The 15397-nt window shown below is 42.8% G+C and overlaps 1 protein-coding gene across 4 annotated transcripts in view; it reads right to left on the bottom strand.

The window, feature by feature from the left end:
- NRP1 (neuropilin 1) overlaps nucleotides 1-15397 on the bottom strand; it is a 151121-nt gene that overhangs the window by 72300 nt on the left and 63424 nt on the right. For all 4 annotated transcript variants that reach the window (XM_019531006.1, XM_019531015.1, XM_019531023.1 and 1 more), the window contains exon 4: nucleotides 8739-8966. In XM_019531006.1, coding sequence (XP_019386551.1) covers nucleotides 8739-8966 — 228 coding nt within the window. The remainder of the gene's footprint in view (nucleotides 1-8738; nucleotides 8967-15397) is intronic.

The raw sequence follows: 15397 nt of genomic DNA, 5'->3' as shown, positions 1-15397 counted from the left end.
TATGCACAAGAAGAAGCAGATGTTGTTTTCAAAATGTGATTAAAACATCTGCCTAGATTTGAGGGGCTCAGCTTGCACACCCAGGCTATAAGGTACTCCTTTTCTTGTGATAGTAAATGGGAGCTGAGTCCCATTTGCAGAACTGGGCATTTATTTCAGTAGTCTTGCAGGCAGGCTGTCATAAGTTTTTCAGCAAATTCAGAAAAATACTTTTGCTCTTATAGTCACATAATGATCAATGACCCCATGCCCCCTGCTATTTGTGCTTTCAACAGCTTCTAGCACTTACTTTCTTCCCTTCACTCAAGTGCTGACCAATGTAATCAAGAAAAAAATATAATATATGAACAAGTCCTCCACCCATCCCTCTGCCATTCCTTTGAGAGTGTCATTATATTTATCTTAAATAAATATATCTATCTTAAATATCTAATGAAGTTTGCAAAGGAATGCAAGAGTAATGATGGGAAAATTGCTTCTACTTTCAAAGTTGCAATATTTCCAATATATATTCCTGTGAAAGTCAAAAAATCCAAATCCTGATATCTTTCTGTTTTCTTTTTACAATGAGATGATTACCCTTTCCCCTTAGTTAGTTTAACTCAAGCCAGCGTATGCAGGCTTTCAATGCTGTGCATCTCTCAGGGATAGAGCCCCAAAATGAAGAAGACGACTCCATTTCTGCGTAAAATAATCAACATGAGTTGTACTAGAGCAATGAATATTGCAGATGACAATATTCATACTGTTGGCTTCCCAGACCTCATTTAACACATCATTATTTTTATAAGTCTGGTTAGTTTTCAGTTTAAAAGATAAAACATTTCTAAATCTTAATTATTCAAAATGCAAGGAAACTCATTAGCTAACATAATTTCTGTAGACACTTATTAGTGTCTGCCAACAAGTTAAACAGTTCCAACTTGGAATAGACATGCAATATGAGCTGCACTTCTGTACTAAGCCCTACTGCTGCCAGAAGGAAGCAGCTCAGATGATACATCTACTGCTGCCAATGTAGATTTTTCTATCCATGTTCTGGCTGTAGTCAGCTTTCAGTTGCCTTGGCAATCTCATTACATGTAAGATACTAGTCCCCAGCCAACTCCGCTGTTTTTCCCCATGACTGCTCTAAGATAAATGTATAGATGTAATAGAACACCCTGCAAAGGACATGCATTGAATTCTTTCCACTAAATCACTTACGATCTTATTTTTTGAAAAAAGAAAGCCGTTCTTTTGGATCGTTAGCAGCACTGCCCTTAAAAAAAAATCTTTCACATCTGCCTGGATATAGCCTGCCCCTTTAATTGTCTTTTTTCTTGGATGGGCAAACAGCTGTAACCCTGCTACTTCCCACTCTGGCCTTTGATCATTGCCGCTGTTGACCTTACTATGGACTATAAGACAGAAGGAGAGATATGGCCACCATACTATGGCCCTCCAAGTATTCCCCCTCCCATTTCCTGCAGGGAATATCCTTTTGAAATAGCAAACAGAAGGGAACTTTGTTTAAAGCACATTCAGACTTTAAAATTCACCATGACTCACTGGTTTATAATTTTTAGACATGGTAATTCTACATTTCATTCTTCTGAATATTGCCCCTGGTATCACAGTATTAATCCCTTTGCTAGCTGAATAGATTCAGGAGCCAAAAACTTTGCAGAACATGATACAAAGAGGTATTGAATTTTCTTGCACAACATGTAAACCTTAGCCTGCTGAGCTAATACAGTATTGATCTGAGCAGAACGGGATGAAATAAAGATTCTTATTCTTCCCATATAAATACCTAAAATACGTAGAGTTGTCCTTTTTCCATTTAAGTCTTGTAGACTTTTGAATGACAGTAAGTTGCTTAACGATGTTTAGTGTCACTGCACCAAACAGTACACTATGAAGAATACAGTTTGAGCAATACCACTGTTTATTTTGATAGACTGTGTTACTATTTCTGTCAGTGTCCTACTAATTCTACCAATCATGAACTGGAGGCAAATTGTCACTTCTGTGATTTGTGATAAAGGTACATGTACATTTCAAGTTGATGAAACCTCTCCCATAATCCAGCCAAAAGATCTGTATTGGAATTTGGGCGCTGACACTCAGATAACAGAGTGAGTGATTCTACTGGAGATTAGGTTGAAATATCTGTTTGTAGCTTTCAGCTGCTGGGGCTTATGACATTCATCTGCCATCCCACTTGAGAAACTTGTCCAGATGTGTATCTCTTGGACCTAAACTATGCCTGTTAGGGAACCAGTTCCATATTACCAATAGGACAAAGGCACCTCTGAGCCTTTCCTGGATATATCCACTTGATGCTTGCGCTCTATCTATCTATCCCTGAGATCCTTCCTCATTTCTCAGCTGATCTCTGCTGGACAGATGAGATCATAAGGAAAAATATGCTTTGCATTTAGGTTCAAGGGGTGGAGAGAAAGCAAAAAATTGTTTTCCAAGCTCTTCCCAAAATACAGAGATTACTGCAGTCCACTTCAGTTTTCAGCTAGAATAAATTCCTTAGCTATGCTATGTAATGGGAAGCAGCTTTCCTGGGACAAGGCTAGTTGCTTAATACCCACACATATGCTTCTTTTTAAAGTCCGTACAACTGAAGCCACAAAAAGGATGTTGAGCTGCAAATCTAGTGTGCCCCTTTGTGTCAATGGGAGTCATCTTATTGCTGGAGAATTTATGCATACTTGTTGCCTTATACATTGGCCAATGGGCCACATTTCTATCCTTTATAACTCAGTCTGAAAAGAAAAGGGGGAAAAGAGGGATATTATCAGCCCTTCAAGATACCAATTTCAAGAGTAAATTACCTAATTCAGTGAATATTAAAATATATTTTAAAAAATATACTGTGTGCCACACACAGTGTTTGTGTAGAATAACAGCTTTCTCACTGGCTAAACATTTATCCATAATGTACCACTTAGAATGCTAACAGGGAAAAATGGACTTCTATTCTAATAGTTCCAGTAGTCATAGATGGAGAGCTTTTTATATATTTTATATCTTCATTTGTTTTCACCGGAGTGTAGAGAGCAAATACAACAGGAAAAGAGCTAGATTAATGGCAAACTTCATTTGCACTGATGTTAACAACTCTAGCAAAGTGTTATTTTTTCTTGTATAATTCAGTGCAAGCACTTGTGGTATTGACCAGAGGAGTAATGCTTAGCCTGTGGTTCTCAAACCATATGTAAACTCCTTTAAATTACTTTTGAGCCTCTGGTAGACAATCCATAGAACTTCAAAGAAAGCTGCATGATGGATATGTGCAATTCATCACTTAAGCTCATCATGGTTTTGAGTAAACTATTTTTCTTTTAAGTCATCAGTGGATTGCTCTCAGTCAGGGTTGGCTTTGGGTGCATTTGTGCTCCAGGGGCAAGTGCTTAGCTTCCTTGCATAAAGTCACACATTCACATTTTGTGCCTTTGCTCCCTTCCTCACATTAAGCCTCTCAGTGCCCCATGTCATTGCTTCTCTTAATAGGAGGACCCTGTTTTGGCTTAGTCATTTGCAAGAGTTCAAGAGTTGACTAAGTTTCCAGATAGTATCAAATGTGCTGTCTCTATGGTTGTGTTTCAAAGAGGAGCTCTTGGGATGGAAAACTGCCCTCTGTACAAAATTATGCAGAAATAGCTAATATTGTGAGGCTTTCCCCAGCAGGATGTTAAGCATTTTTGTATAGGCATAACACTTATGCCTATACTTAAATTTAAACACAGGAGTAGCCTTAATTAAGTCCCTTTGAAGTTGATGGGACTACTCACAGGCTTCAAAGATAAGAGCATATTTAATTGCCTTGTAGGAGCAGGGCCAAACTGCTCAGCACCAGCCAGGTGAGCTGAAACTCTACAAATGTGAAAGAGCACTTGGGGAGCAACTTGCTCATTAGCGACCATTACAGCTAGGTGGACATTTTCTAGTGGAAGGCTTTTACATCAGAAAATGCCAGTTCCTCTCAAGTGGAACGTTCCATGGAAATGCATTAATTTTCACAAAATTTCATTTTAAAAAGATCAAAGTAGAGCACCCTGCTAAGGTCAAAATGTAATGTTTTCATTTTCTATTGTGAAAAAATGTTTTGATTCCTTTTTTAAGTTATACAGTAACCACAAAATTTCCTACAAAACCATGTAACTATAATATTCTAATACAATAAAAGACTTAGTCTGTCTGTCTGTAACACTTTTGGGTAATGGTGCATGCACCACCGAGAGTGGGGTGTATGCAGAGGCCCAAGTTTGAACTCCATGTGCAGGTCTGGGCTGTGTGAGCTCAAGTTTGAGTCGCTCCAGGGGAAGTTGGTGGTAATGAGCATGCCCCGGCTTCCCTATGCCTCCCTGCCTGAGGGCAAAGGGGGGGATCATGGTGGTGGCACCCCCCCAGTCTCCTGGCCCCAATGCCTCCCAGAACAGCCGGCAGGAAGGGGGAGGCAGCAGGCAGGGATGGATGGAGGTGGACATGGGCCAGGCAGATGCAGAGCAGTGGGATGGGTGGAGGATAGAGTGAGGTTGCACCTGGAGCAGCCAGGAGGGTGGGGTAGAGTGGGTCCAGAGCCAGAGTGGCTGTAGGGGTAGATGGAGAGGGGCCAGACGTGCGGCTCTGTCCCCGCCTGCACCTGCCCTCCCCATCATTCTTGACAGGCAATTTGATAGTATCATTAAAAAGTCTTAACCCTTGAAAATTCTTTTCTAACCTATATATACATGTGTTACTTGTACTTTGGGGGAAGAGGTCATGTACATTAGAATATAATTAAAGATGTCTTTATAGCTTGGCTAATAATCTCTTTTAGTTAATGCTCATGTTAAAACAAAGCACACTACTAGGCTAGGGATAGCCATTCAAAAAGCTTGAGCCTGAATTGATTCAATTTTTGCAGGTTAGTTTAACCTGGCTAGGCTGAACCAGTTTGGAACTGTCCAGACATCTCCTCTGGACTGAGGAAATGCAGACACATGCCTGCACGAGCTCAGGCTAGAAGCTGAGGGGTGCTAAAGCAGCCCTCCATCCATTCTTCTGCGCTGAGCGGGGGTGTGGGGGGTGTGGTCAGGCCCTGGCAGGATGTTTTGATTAGGGAGGGGTTCCCCTCCCCCCACTCCTGACCAGCAAGGGAGCTTGCAGAGAGTTGTACGGCATTTAGTTACACAGCAGGAAGTTACACAGTGAGTAACACAGCATTTAGCACCCCATCAAGAAAATAAAAGCTTCTCTCATTAGTTCAAGCTCTTCTTAAACAACTTTTTCCAAGGAAGGAATGGAGAGACATTACCAGCTGACTTGTTGATTAGCTCCAAAAGGTCTTAAGTGGACACTGTCCTGTCTGCCTTACAAGACACCTCTCAGCATTAGCTAGCATACTATGTACTGTTACAGTCTCTGCTGTGAGAAGTGGGGAGGAATCCCTGCTTGAGCAGGGGGTGGTGAGGGGGCATGGAGAAAAATGAAACCAGGCAGACCCTGCTGTGCCTGCCATCTCTGCCAGAGCTCCAGCCAGGGAGCAGAAGGGCGGGGCCATCCCTGCTCTGGAGCATTGAGCCCCACCCAGGGCTGCAAAGCATCTGGTATGCTGGGGGACTCTAGTTTAAGTTCAACCAGGTGGGGGTCTGGGACAGATGTTGCATAAACCAGTCTGACCCAAATTAGTTAAGTCTGATGCTACATTTAACCAGGTTTATCTCAAACCAGTCTCAGCCATTTTCAAACTGGTTTATGTGCACTGAACGTGTGTTCTGTTACAGGTTTAAACCAGTTTCTGATAACTTGAATCGGTTTATGTTTAATGTCTGTCCCTAGGCCTAATGTTCTTTGTTAGGTCTCATCTATTTGTTGAGTTTGTTATCCAGCTAAATTAATTTTACAGCATCTTTGTACAAAGCCTAACACAATGAAGATGATAACAGCTTATTGCAGGCTGCAGTCACTACTGCAAGGAAATAAATATTAATAACCCCTAGTAATTTTAATAGCAGTATAGCTTTGGTCTTTATCTTGTTATGGGACATGGGGACAAAGGACTGGAAAGGACTCCCTGGGCCACCAAGTCTAGTCTCCTTCTGCCATATGTAACCACATCATCTAATCCAGGGATGGCCAACCCATGGCACGTGTACCACAAGCAGCATGGGCAGCTACTGTATAGCATGTGATGGGAGTCCCAGGCACACAGTAAAGGTGGGGTGTTGGAATGGCGACAGCAGGGCTCCAACCTCATGCTGCTGAACAGGGGTAGGCATGTGCTTCAGGTGTCATTGCCAAAAGACAACTTACCTGAACCTGTTCAGCCTCCAAAAGAGAAGGGATTTAGTGGCCTGTTATAAACTAGTCAGAGGGGATCAGCAGGCACTGGGGGAGTCACTGTTCCCCTGAGCACCACCAGGAATGACCAGGAATAACGGTCACAAGCTGGCAGAGGGTAGGTTTAGGTTAGATATCAGGCGGCGCTACTTCACAGTCAGGGCGGCTAGGGTCTGGAACCAGCTTCCAAGAGAAGTGGTGCCCCTACCCGGGGGGTGTTTAAGAGGAGGTTAGATGAACATCTTGCTGGGGTTGTTTGACCCCAGTATTCTTTCCTGCCATGGTAGGGGGTTGGACTAGATGATCTGCTCAGCTCCCTTCCAACCCTAGAAACTATGAAACTATGAAACTTAATGCTTTCCTGGCTGTTCAACTTCCTACAAATTAATGTGTATCTTTTTTGTCAAATAAAACGGTGGCAATTGTGAGGTGAGGGAAGGATTAATGTGCCTCATCAAAGCAACCTCTTCCGGTAGCAGTACCTTCTCCCAGTTTTGCTTATGGATCAGAGTAGGTAGGGATCAGAGATGGGCTGGCTTTACCTTGTGGCATATTAGCCAAAAAAGGTTGATCATTAATGATCTATCCTCTTTCATAAACTTTCTCAGCTCCATTTTACCTTTGGTACTCCCGCTGGAAAACTTCTCCCTGTTTTGATGCTATGAAACTTTATTTTAATTTTCAACCTCAGTATATTTGTGGGCAGTTTTTATCACTTGTTCTTGTGCCAGCAATTGTCCCTCGGCTTACATAACACTTTTCCCTCCCTGGTGCTTACCCTTCTGATGCATTAATGGAAAGCAATCATATTCCCTCTCAGCCTTCATTTTGCTAGGCTAAACAGAAATATCTGGCTGAGGAGTCATCTTCCAATGAATGATGCTTCAAATATGTTCTTAGAACTACCACATGCCCCCACAGAATGCATCTGAAGAGACATTTCACTGTAGTAAGAAGGGAAGGTCAGCTGAGTATTTATAAAACTGTAAACACAATTATCTGATGCCAAACTCCTGCTTCTTCCTGAGAGAGTCAAACATACTTTGAAATCATGGGTGAACTGGAAAGCTGGTAACACTTGTTGTTAATTATTCTTCAATTTGATTCAGTCATTTTCTTGAATCAGAAAATTACCACTTTGAAAGCTTCTTGACACTAATAATAATGCAATTCTTTCTCAGAATATTCCATATAAGTTGGTTGATTGGATCTTCTTTTCACATGTCAGTTTAAATCAAAGTCCTACAGGAATTTAGGCTGGAAAGATGTAGGTTTATATGCAAATAAACCTATTATTAAATGTTCCACACATTGTTATAATATTGTTACAATACTGTTTTCCTATCTGAGGAATTAAATGTAGAGTAGTCTCTCAGCTATTCCCTTGGCTTTTTCTTTTGCACTTACTGGAGAGTGCTTAAAAATAGAAAGATAAATCAATTAAATGTAAAGCAAGAGCAAAACAAACATACATTAAAAAGCAGATACCTATTTACTGTAGCATCAATGAAAGCTTTTATTAAAAAGGAACCATTTCACAAGACTGCAAATGCATTTGTGATGAAAAGCAGATAGAGCTGGGTACTATGCATATTTAATCCTGTTCTATGGTAGGTTCTAACGGATGTTGTTATTAAAATGAAATATTATTACCTTAGAGTGTTAACGGTTTGCAAAAACCTACTTGGTGCTATTCACAAACTCAAAGAAGACACCCTTAAAAGCAGGTAATTGCATCAATGAAGAAGTGAAATTGCTTTCATTCTGTCACTATTCTGTGAGACAAGGCCTGTCCTGCTTTATTTGGCTGTAAGTTACAAATAGAGGGGAAAAGGACAACAGAAAGACGGTTCTCTTTAGCTGCTTATGGCATGCACAGAAAGCTTGTAAAAGGCATCAATAACAGTTGGCTGCACATTACTGCTTGCATGATTCCTGAGGACTGCCAAGTTCTGATGTGTGCACCCTAAGGGGAAGTGCTCAACCTAATGTTAAACTCCAGCAAATCCAAGACAACAGCAACAACAAACTGCAGGATATCATCATATACCATCCTCATTAGTGCTCAGAGTTTGGATGCACAGTAAGACTTACCTGTCTGAATTATTTTAGCATTGAAGACACAGTTCTGCCTTTGTTGAAACCAATGTATGCTGCCTCTAAGAACTGATATTGGCTCAAAGCCAGTTGTTTAATGTTAGGGACAGTTTGGATAACAACATTAATACTGTTACGTGCTAGTCATGGGCTTGCTTGTCTGTAATTAAAGAGTATCCCCTCTTTTCTCCTTCAACTCAACTCATTTTGTTTAAATCAAACAAGGACCTGTAACACAGTATTTTAAAAAATGAGCCTATGCCTTCTGGAGCTGACTGTGGAGCAGTGCTTCTGTGCGCTGCAGCTCATTTTTCTCTTACCATCAGGGAAGCCATCCCAGATTTCCAATCGGTCATAACGACAGAGTACTCCCCCTGGAGGATTTGAATCGGGTTCTAGTTCAAAGCTTTCGAATTCCAGTATAATCTCTGACATCTTTGGTGCAAAGATAATGTAAGTGCATTCAAGGCTGTTGGGATATTTTTCAGGGAATCCTGGTGACTTTATCACTCCACTCGATGAAGTAAAATTTCTGGAACATTCGGGTCCTGGGTGAAGAAAGAGAAATACTTAGCACCATCCTACCCTGCAAGCTAGTTAACTGGGAAACAAATTAAGTCATTTTGTCTTTTTAACAGCAGAGGTGGATTTTCAATGAAACACCTCATTTTAATCACTGTATGAATCATTCAACCAGCTTGTTCCTATTATTGATAGTCAGGTATTAAAATGTAATTCACATTTATTGTGTGATCTCCAATTTTCAATTTGTGTGGAGCAATATGAAAACTAGTGCCAGCTCTAGAAAAATTATGACAAAGACAAAGTCACGTGGGAACAATGAAAGTCTAAGCTGAAGAAATCTTGACAGAACCCTAGAGAAATAATTATAGCCCCTTCAAGCTTAAATCTTTAAATCTTAAGGCTGACAGCCTTTTATTGGTGGAATAGCATGTTTTACAGAAGCGGGTGAGTGGATTCAGTAGAGGGAGTAGTGGTTTCAGATTCCTAGAGCAGTGACTCAGTAACTCTGCCAGATGTGACCTATGCCTCTTTGACAAACTAAATGTGAAAGGTAATTCTTACATGTACCAAGGGTGAGTGACTCATTCTGAGTGGTGTTGACACAGGTGCACCAGTAAAGTGTTGCTGTTAGTGCAGGCATGATAAACTGTGTGATTATAGGCAGTGTTGCTAGAAGTCACATAATATCAATGTTGACACACTAACCTTTCCCAGCGTACCAGCCACAGCATAATCTGGTGTTCCATAAACTCTTGTTGGTCAAGCAGGGGATGACAGTGGGACAAGAAGATATAAAAGAACAGATAAATGTATCTGTCTTCATGAAGAGATGGGACAAAAAGCTGAGCTGGTGTCTGTTTTCTTCAAGTCCCACAGAAACACAACTGATCTGTAGGTGTGCTGGGAACTGGTACAAGCACTGACCACACACCTCTTACCCACCACGTTAATTCAAGTACTTCCCAGCCTTTAAACAAAGGCATTTACTGGAAAGTGCGATGAAGAAGTCAAGATCTGGTAGACATCAGGGCCAGGTACACAGGTTCAAAATGCCTGTGGCAGCTTCACACTAATTTTTCGTGGCTTTTTCTAAGTGCCGTAGATTATTTTGGGAATAAACAGAACTCACGGTTGCTTTTTTGGTGGGGGATGATGGAGGCAGCCTGCACTGGCCAAGGTCAGAAGGTGGGGAGTGTTCATGGCAGGCTGCTGGAGAATCCCAAACCCAGCCGAGCACTTTGCCACCCCTGATTGGCCAGTGCAGCACCTCTCCCCAGCCCTGCTTCCCCACCAGCTGTCTGCTGTCAGGGGTGACTGGGGGGGGCATGCAGAGGTCCCCACTGCATGCCCTCCCCGGCTATACTGGCTTGCGTCTGCGGGGCCTGGGACTGGGGTTGGGGTTACACAGCTGTCCATAGGCTGAGAAGTGTGTGTGTGTGTGTGTGTGTGTGTGTGGGGGGGGGGGGGGGGATAGAGGCTCCCTGCCACACAGCACCCCCCCAGCTTGCTGGCTCAGGTCATAGAATCATAGAAAATCAGGATTGAAAAGGACCTCAGAAGGTCATCTAGTCCAACCACCTGCTCAAAGCAGGCCCATCCTCAACTAAGTCATCCCGGACAAAGCTTTGTCTAATGATCTTAAAAACCTCCAGGGATGGAGAGTCCACAGCCTCTCTGGGTAACCTGTTCCAGTGTTTTACTATCCTCCTAGTAAGAAAATTCTTCCTAAAATCTAACCTAAACTTCCTTTGCTGCAACTTGAGACCATTGCTCCTTGTTCTCTCATCTGCCACCCTTGAGAGAAATCTAGCTTCATTCTCTTTTGAACTTCCCTTCAAGTAGTTGAAGGCAGCTATTAAATCCCCTCTCAGTCTTCTCTTCCCTAGACTAAATAAGCCCAGTTCCCTCAGCCTTTCCTCATAAATCATGTCCCCCAACCCCCTCACCACTTTTGTTGCCCTCCGCTGGATTCTCTCCAATTTGTCCACAACCTTTCTGTATTTGGGGGGGGCAAAACTGGACACAGTTCTCCAGATGTGGCCTTACCAGTTCCCTTCTACCACTTTACAATGGTGCATCTGTCCAGACTCCCAGGAATTTCAGTCCTTCAACACAGATGTGAGACACCTATTCTATCAAATCAAGATCCTGAGCATGTACAGGGCACACTTGGAAGAATGCTGATATTCATGGTCCAGTGACACCTGGTCAGTTCCAGTGTGGGAAATTAACTTTGTCTGCAATTAAAATTCTCCTCTTGTTTCAGGTGGATAGAGCATTCATTCTCTCTCTGTGTCATAAACTGTGGTACAGGGTTGTTATATGCTGTTAAAGTATTGTCACTATTCACTCTTCATGAAGCTGCCTGTCCACAGTAAGACGATTTCTTTGTATGCCATTTATACTGCACTATGCTTCGTGAGCCTCCTGCATTCAAATGAAAGGTGCAAAATAAAATTAGTTGTGCTCATTATCACTGTATTAAAGGGAGGAGGCAAATCCTGACTTGCCAAATGCAGAAGTGTCAGGCTAACCCCTTACACACACCTGTGATGTCTTGGTATCAACCTGCCTCATTTTGAGTGTGTTTCAGCTAATCTGGGGCAAGAAGCAGGATATTCCTTCAAATGAAATCCCTCATTAATAAGCCCTTTACAAATCTTGCCCCTCTGCCTGCCTTGTGTAGGGACTATCAGTAGAACCTGCTCCAAGGCTGCAATGAAGTTATCCACAAGGGAGAAATAAGGCAATCAAGAACAGAAGTCTCAGTCAGAGACAAATGAAGAAGAGCTGCTCCTGAGAGGGACAGGTATTGTGTGTGACTAGAGTTAAGGAGGACAGTGCTGAAGATTTTTGCTTCCCTATTCCATTTTGGTGGCCCTCAAAAAAGATGTCTCTGAGCTCTATGATCTCCTATTCTTCCTGGCTGACAGCTTCATTTCAGACCTTTCAGCCAGCATCTTAATTTGCTATCAGGGACACTGCGTGAGGCAATCTTCTCTCCCAGCATCACTTCCTGCTCAACCCACTATCAGATGTAAAGTCTCAGACTCCACCTCTGACACAGCTTGTGTCTCAAACTTCTCTATGACTATGGGTGAGGAGGAGTCTCTTATACTAGGATCTGAGATGTGGACCTTGCGTGTACAGCCCACAGAGCACACAGCTCAGAACCTGAAGCAGTGTGCAATGCAGGAGGAATGACACAATTTTTATTTGCTCAAATTGAGGGAAGCAAGCAAAGCAAAGAGTTGTTCACAACTGTCTTTAACACAAATGTTTAGTGTACTGCAGTATGGTTCAGCCTTGTATATGACAGTTAATAACATCTTGGGCTTGGGTCTCAGTCATTCATCTAACATTTCATTTTAGGTTATTTCATTTCTGGAAGGATGTTTTAACATAGGTGTCTAAGAAGGTTTGTTTTAGTCAAGCTGTCTATGCCATGTGGTTGATTTATATAGCATAATAAGGAACCCAATATGCAGCTTTGGAATTAACTATATAAATTAATTAAACATTACCTGGGAGGTACAGAATGCTTAGACATCAGGAAAAATGTTTGTTTTCCCACAATAACTCTAACTTGTACCATTGCACCTATGTAATAGTTTGCAATAGAATAACAGAAAATAGAAAATGAATAGAAAATGAGGGTTGGAGAAAGTTTTTATCTAACTTAAACTTCCCTTGCTGCCACCATTGCTACTTGTTCTGTCATCTGACAGAACCACTGAGAACAGTCTAGCTCAGGGGTTTACAAACTTTTTTGGTCGGGGTACCCCCAGCAGCCGAGCAGTGGGGGGATGTCCCCCAGCAGCTGGTTGATAAGCTTGGCCGAGGGAGCTTGTGCAGCAGCGAAACTGGAAGTGCCACTGGCTTCTCTGCACCGTTACCGCATACCCCCCAGGGCCTTCCAAAGTACCAAAGTACCCCTGGTCTAGCTCCATCTTTTTTCAAACCACCCTTTAGGTAGCTGAAGGCTGCTATTAAATCCCCTCTCCATCTTCTCTTCTCTAGACTAAATAAGCCCAGTTCCCTCAGCCTCTCCTCATAAGCCATGTGCCTCAGCCCCTGAACCATTTTTGTTGCTCTCTGTTGGACTCTCTCCAATTTGTTCACTTCCTTTCTGTAGTGGGGGTTCCAAAACTGAACACAGTACTCCAGATGTGTCCTCACCAGTGAAGGATAGAGGGGAATAATCACTTCCCTTGATCTGCTGGCAGCACACCTACCAATGCAGCCCAGTATGCTGTTAACCTTCTTTGCAACAAGTGCACATTGTTGGCTCATATTCAGCTTATTGTCCACTGTAACCCCTCATTCATAACATTGTCTTAACTAATGTGCATCAGTGTGAGATTTAAATGATCACATAAGGAAATAAACTGTTCTCATTGGTGCACTGAGTTGCCACTAGACTATCAAAAAATATTTCCATTTGAAAACACTGAGTTACAAGAACAACCTTTTCAGGTTATTCTTGTACTTGGTTTTGTTTTGTGTTTTAGTTTAAGGGCTTAAGCACCTGCAAGTAAGGTGCTGTAATACCTAATATTTAGGGGTCTACCTCTCTGGAGTTGAATTGCACTCTGGTGTTAGATACTTAGGCTTGCACTCTTACACAGTGCAAGGTGAATCAAAAAGCCAGTTGTTGCAGGGATCTGCCTGAAGCTTCCTAAAGCCAAGAAGAAATGCTGAGCATATACTTGTGTCTGAACTCCTGCTTGCTCTAGAGCTTAAGTACCTGAGTCTGGTCTACAGTCTCTGTCCACTAAGCATCAAGAACCTGGAGTTCTTTCCTGAGGGCAGGTGTTTCCATCTCTTTTCTGAAAGAGCAAGGCTCACTTGTTTTCTTTTAAAGCCACAGCCTAACACTTGAGGCAGTAGTGTAAGTGTGGGAGAATGACTGGGGCACTGGTCAGGGACAAGGCAAAAAAATAGTAGCTGCTGCCACCCCTCCCCCAGTTGCTCCATGTCACCAGCAGTAGCCTGACCATGGCCACTGCCCCGTGTGCCACTGTCACCCAGGATGCAGAATTGCCCATTTACTTCTCTGGGTTAAGGCAGTCACTTGGGAGGGGGGAGTTCAAAGTTCCAGTCCCTGCTCCCATCTATTGTGGATGCACTTTCTAACAAAGATGGGGAAAATGATAGAAAATTAGGATTGGAAGGAACCTCCAGAGGCCATCTAATTCAACCCCGTGTTCAAAGCAGGACTACCTCCAACTAGATCATCCCACCCAAGGCTTTGTCCAGCTGGGTCTTAAAAACCTACCAGGAAGGAGATTCTACCACCTCTCTGGGTAATTTGTTTCAGTGCTTTACTACCCTCCTAGCGAGAAAGTTTTTCCTAATATCTAACCTAAACTTCCCCTGCTGCACCTTGAGACCACTGCTCCTTGTTCTGTCGTCTGCCACCACAAAGAACAGCCTAGCTCCATCTTTGGAACCCCCCCGCCTTCTGGTAGTTAAAGGCTGCTCTCAAATCCCCACTCAGTCTTCTCTTCTGCAGACTAAATAAGCCCAGTTCCCTCAGCCTTACCTCATAAATCATTTGCCCTTCCTTTTTTCTTACCCTCTTCTGGACTCTCTCCAATTTGTCAATTCTTTTATGTAGTGGGGGGCCCAGAACTGAACACAGCACTCCAGATGTGGCCTCACTAGTGCTGAATAAAGGGGAATAATAACTTCCCTTGATCTGCTGGCAACACCTACCAATGCCATTAGCCTTCTTCACAACAAGGACACACTGCTGGCTTACATTCAGCTTATTGTCCACTCTAACCCCCAGGTCCTTTTCTGCAGAGTTGCTGCCCAGTCAGCGAGCCCCCAGCCTGTCCTGGTGCATGAGATTGTTTCATCCTAAGTGTAGGATTTTGCAATTGTCCTTGTTGAACCTCATGAGATTTCTTTTGCCCCAATACTCTAATTTGCCTAGGTCTCTCTGGGCATGTTTACAGTGCATGTATGTTGCATTAAATTTACCTTGCAGTAAGTGGAAATATGCAAACGTCTACACATGCAGGTCTTAAAGTGCATTAACACTGTGTGTGGTCTGACTTGGGACTAAAGTTAGGTGTCTACATGTGCATTACTGAGCAGTAACTAATCAGGTCAGCAGTAACTAATCAAGTCAGCATAAGTCATCGTAGCTACTGCATAGTATGGGTGTGCATGTGTAAATGCATACCCACACTGTGTAGTACTTTTTGTCTACTTCACTGTAATTTAAGTTTCATAGTTTCATAGTTTCTAGGGTCAGAAGGGACCTGAGCAGATCATTGAGTCCGACCCCCTGCCATGGAAAGAAAGAGTACTGGGGTCCAATGACTCCAGCAAGGTGTTCATCTAGATTCCTCTTAAAGACCCCCAGGGTAGGAGCCAGCACCACTTCTCTTGGAAGTTGGTTCCAGACCCTAGCTGCCCTGACCGTGAAGTAGCGCCTCCTGAT

The sequence above is a fragment of the Crocodylus porosus genome, unplaced genomic scaffold, assembly GCF_001723895.1.
Source record: "Crocodylus porosus isolate Cpor-Errol unplaced genomic scaffold, CroPor_comp1, whole genome shotgun sequence".
NCBI lineage: Eukaryota > Metazoa > Chordata > Crocodylia > Crocodylidae > Crocodylus > Crocodylus porosus.
This window is presented reverse-complemented; position numbering and strand designations above follow the sequence as displayed.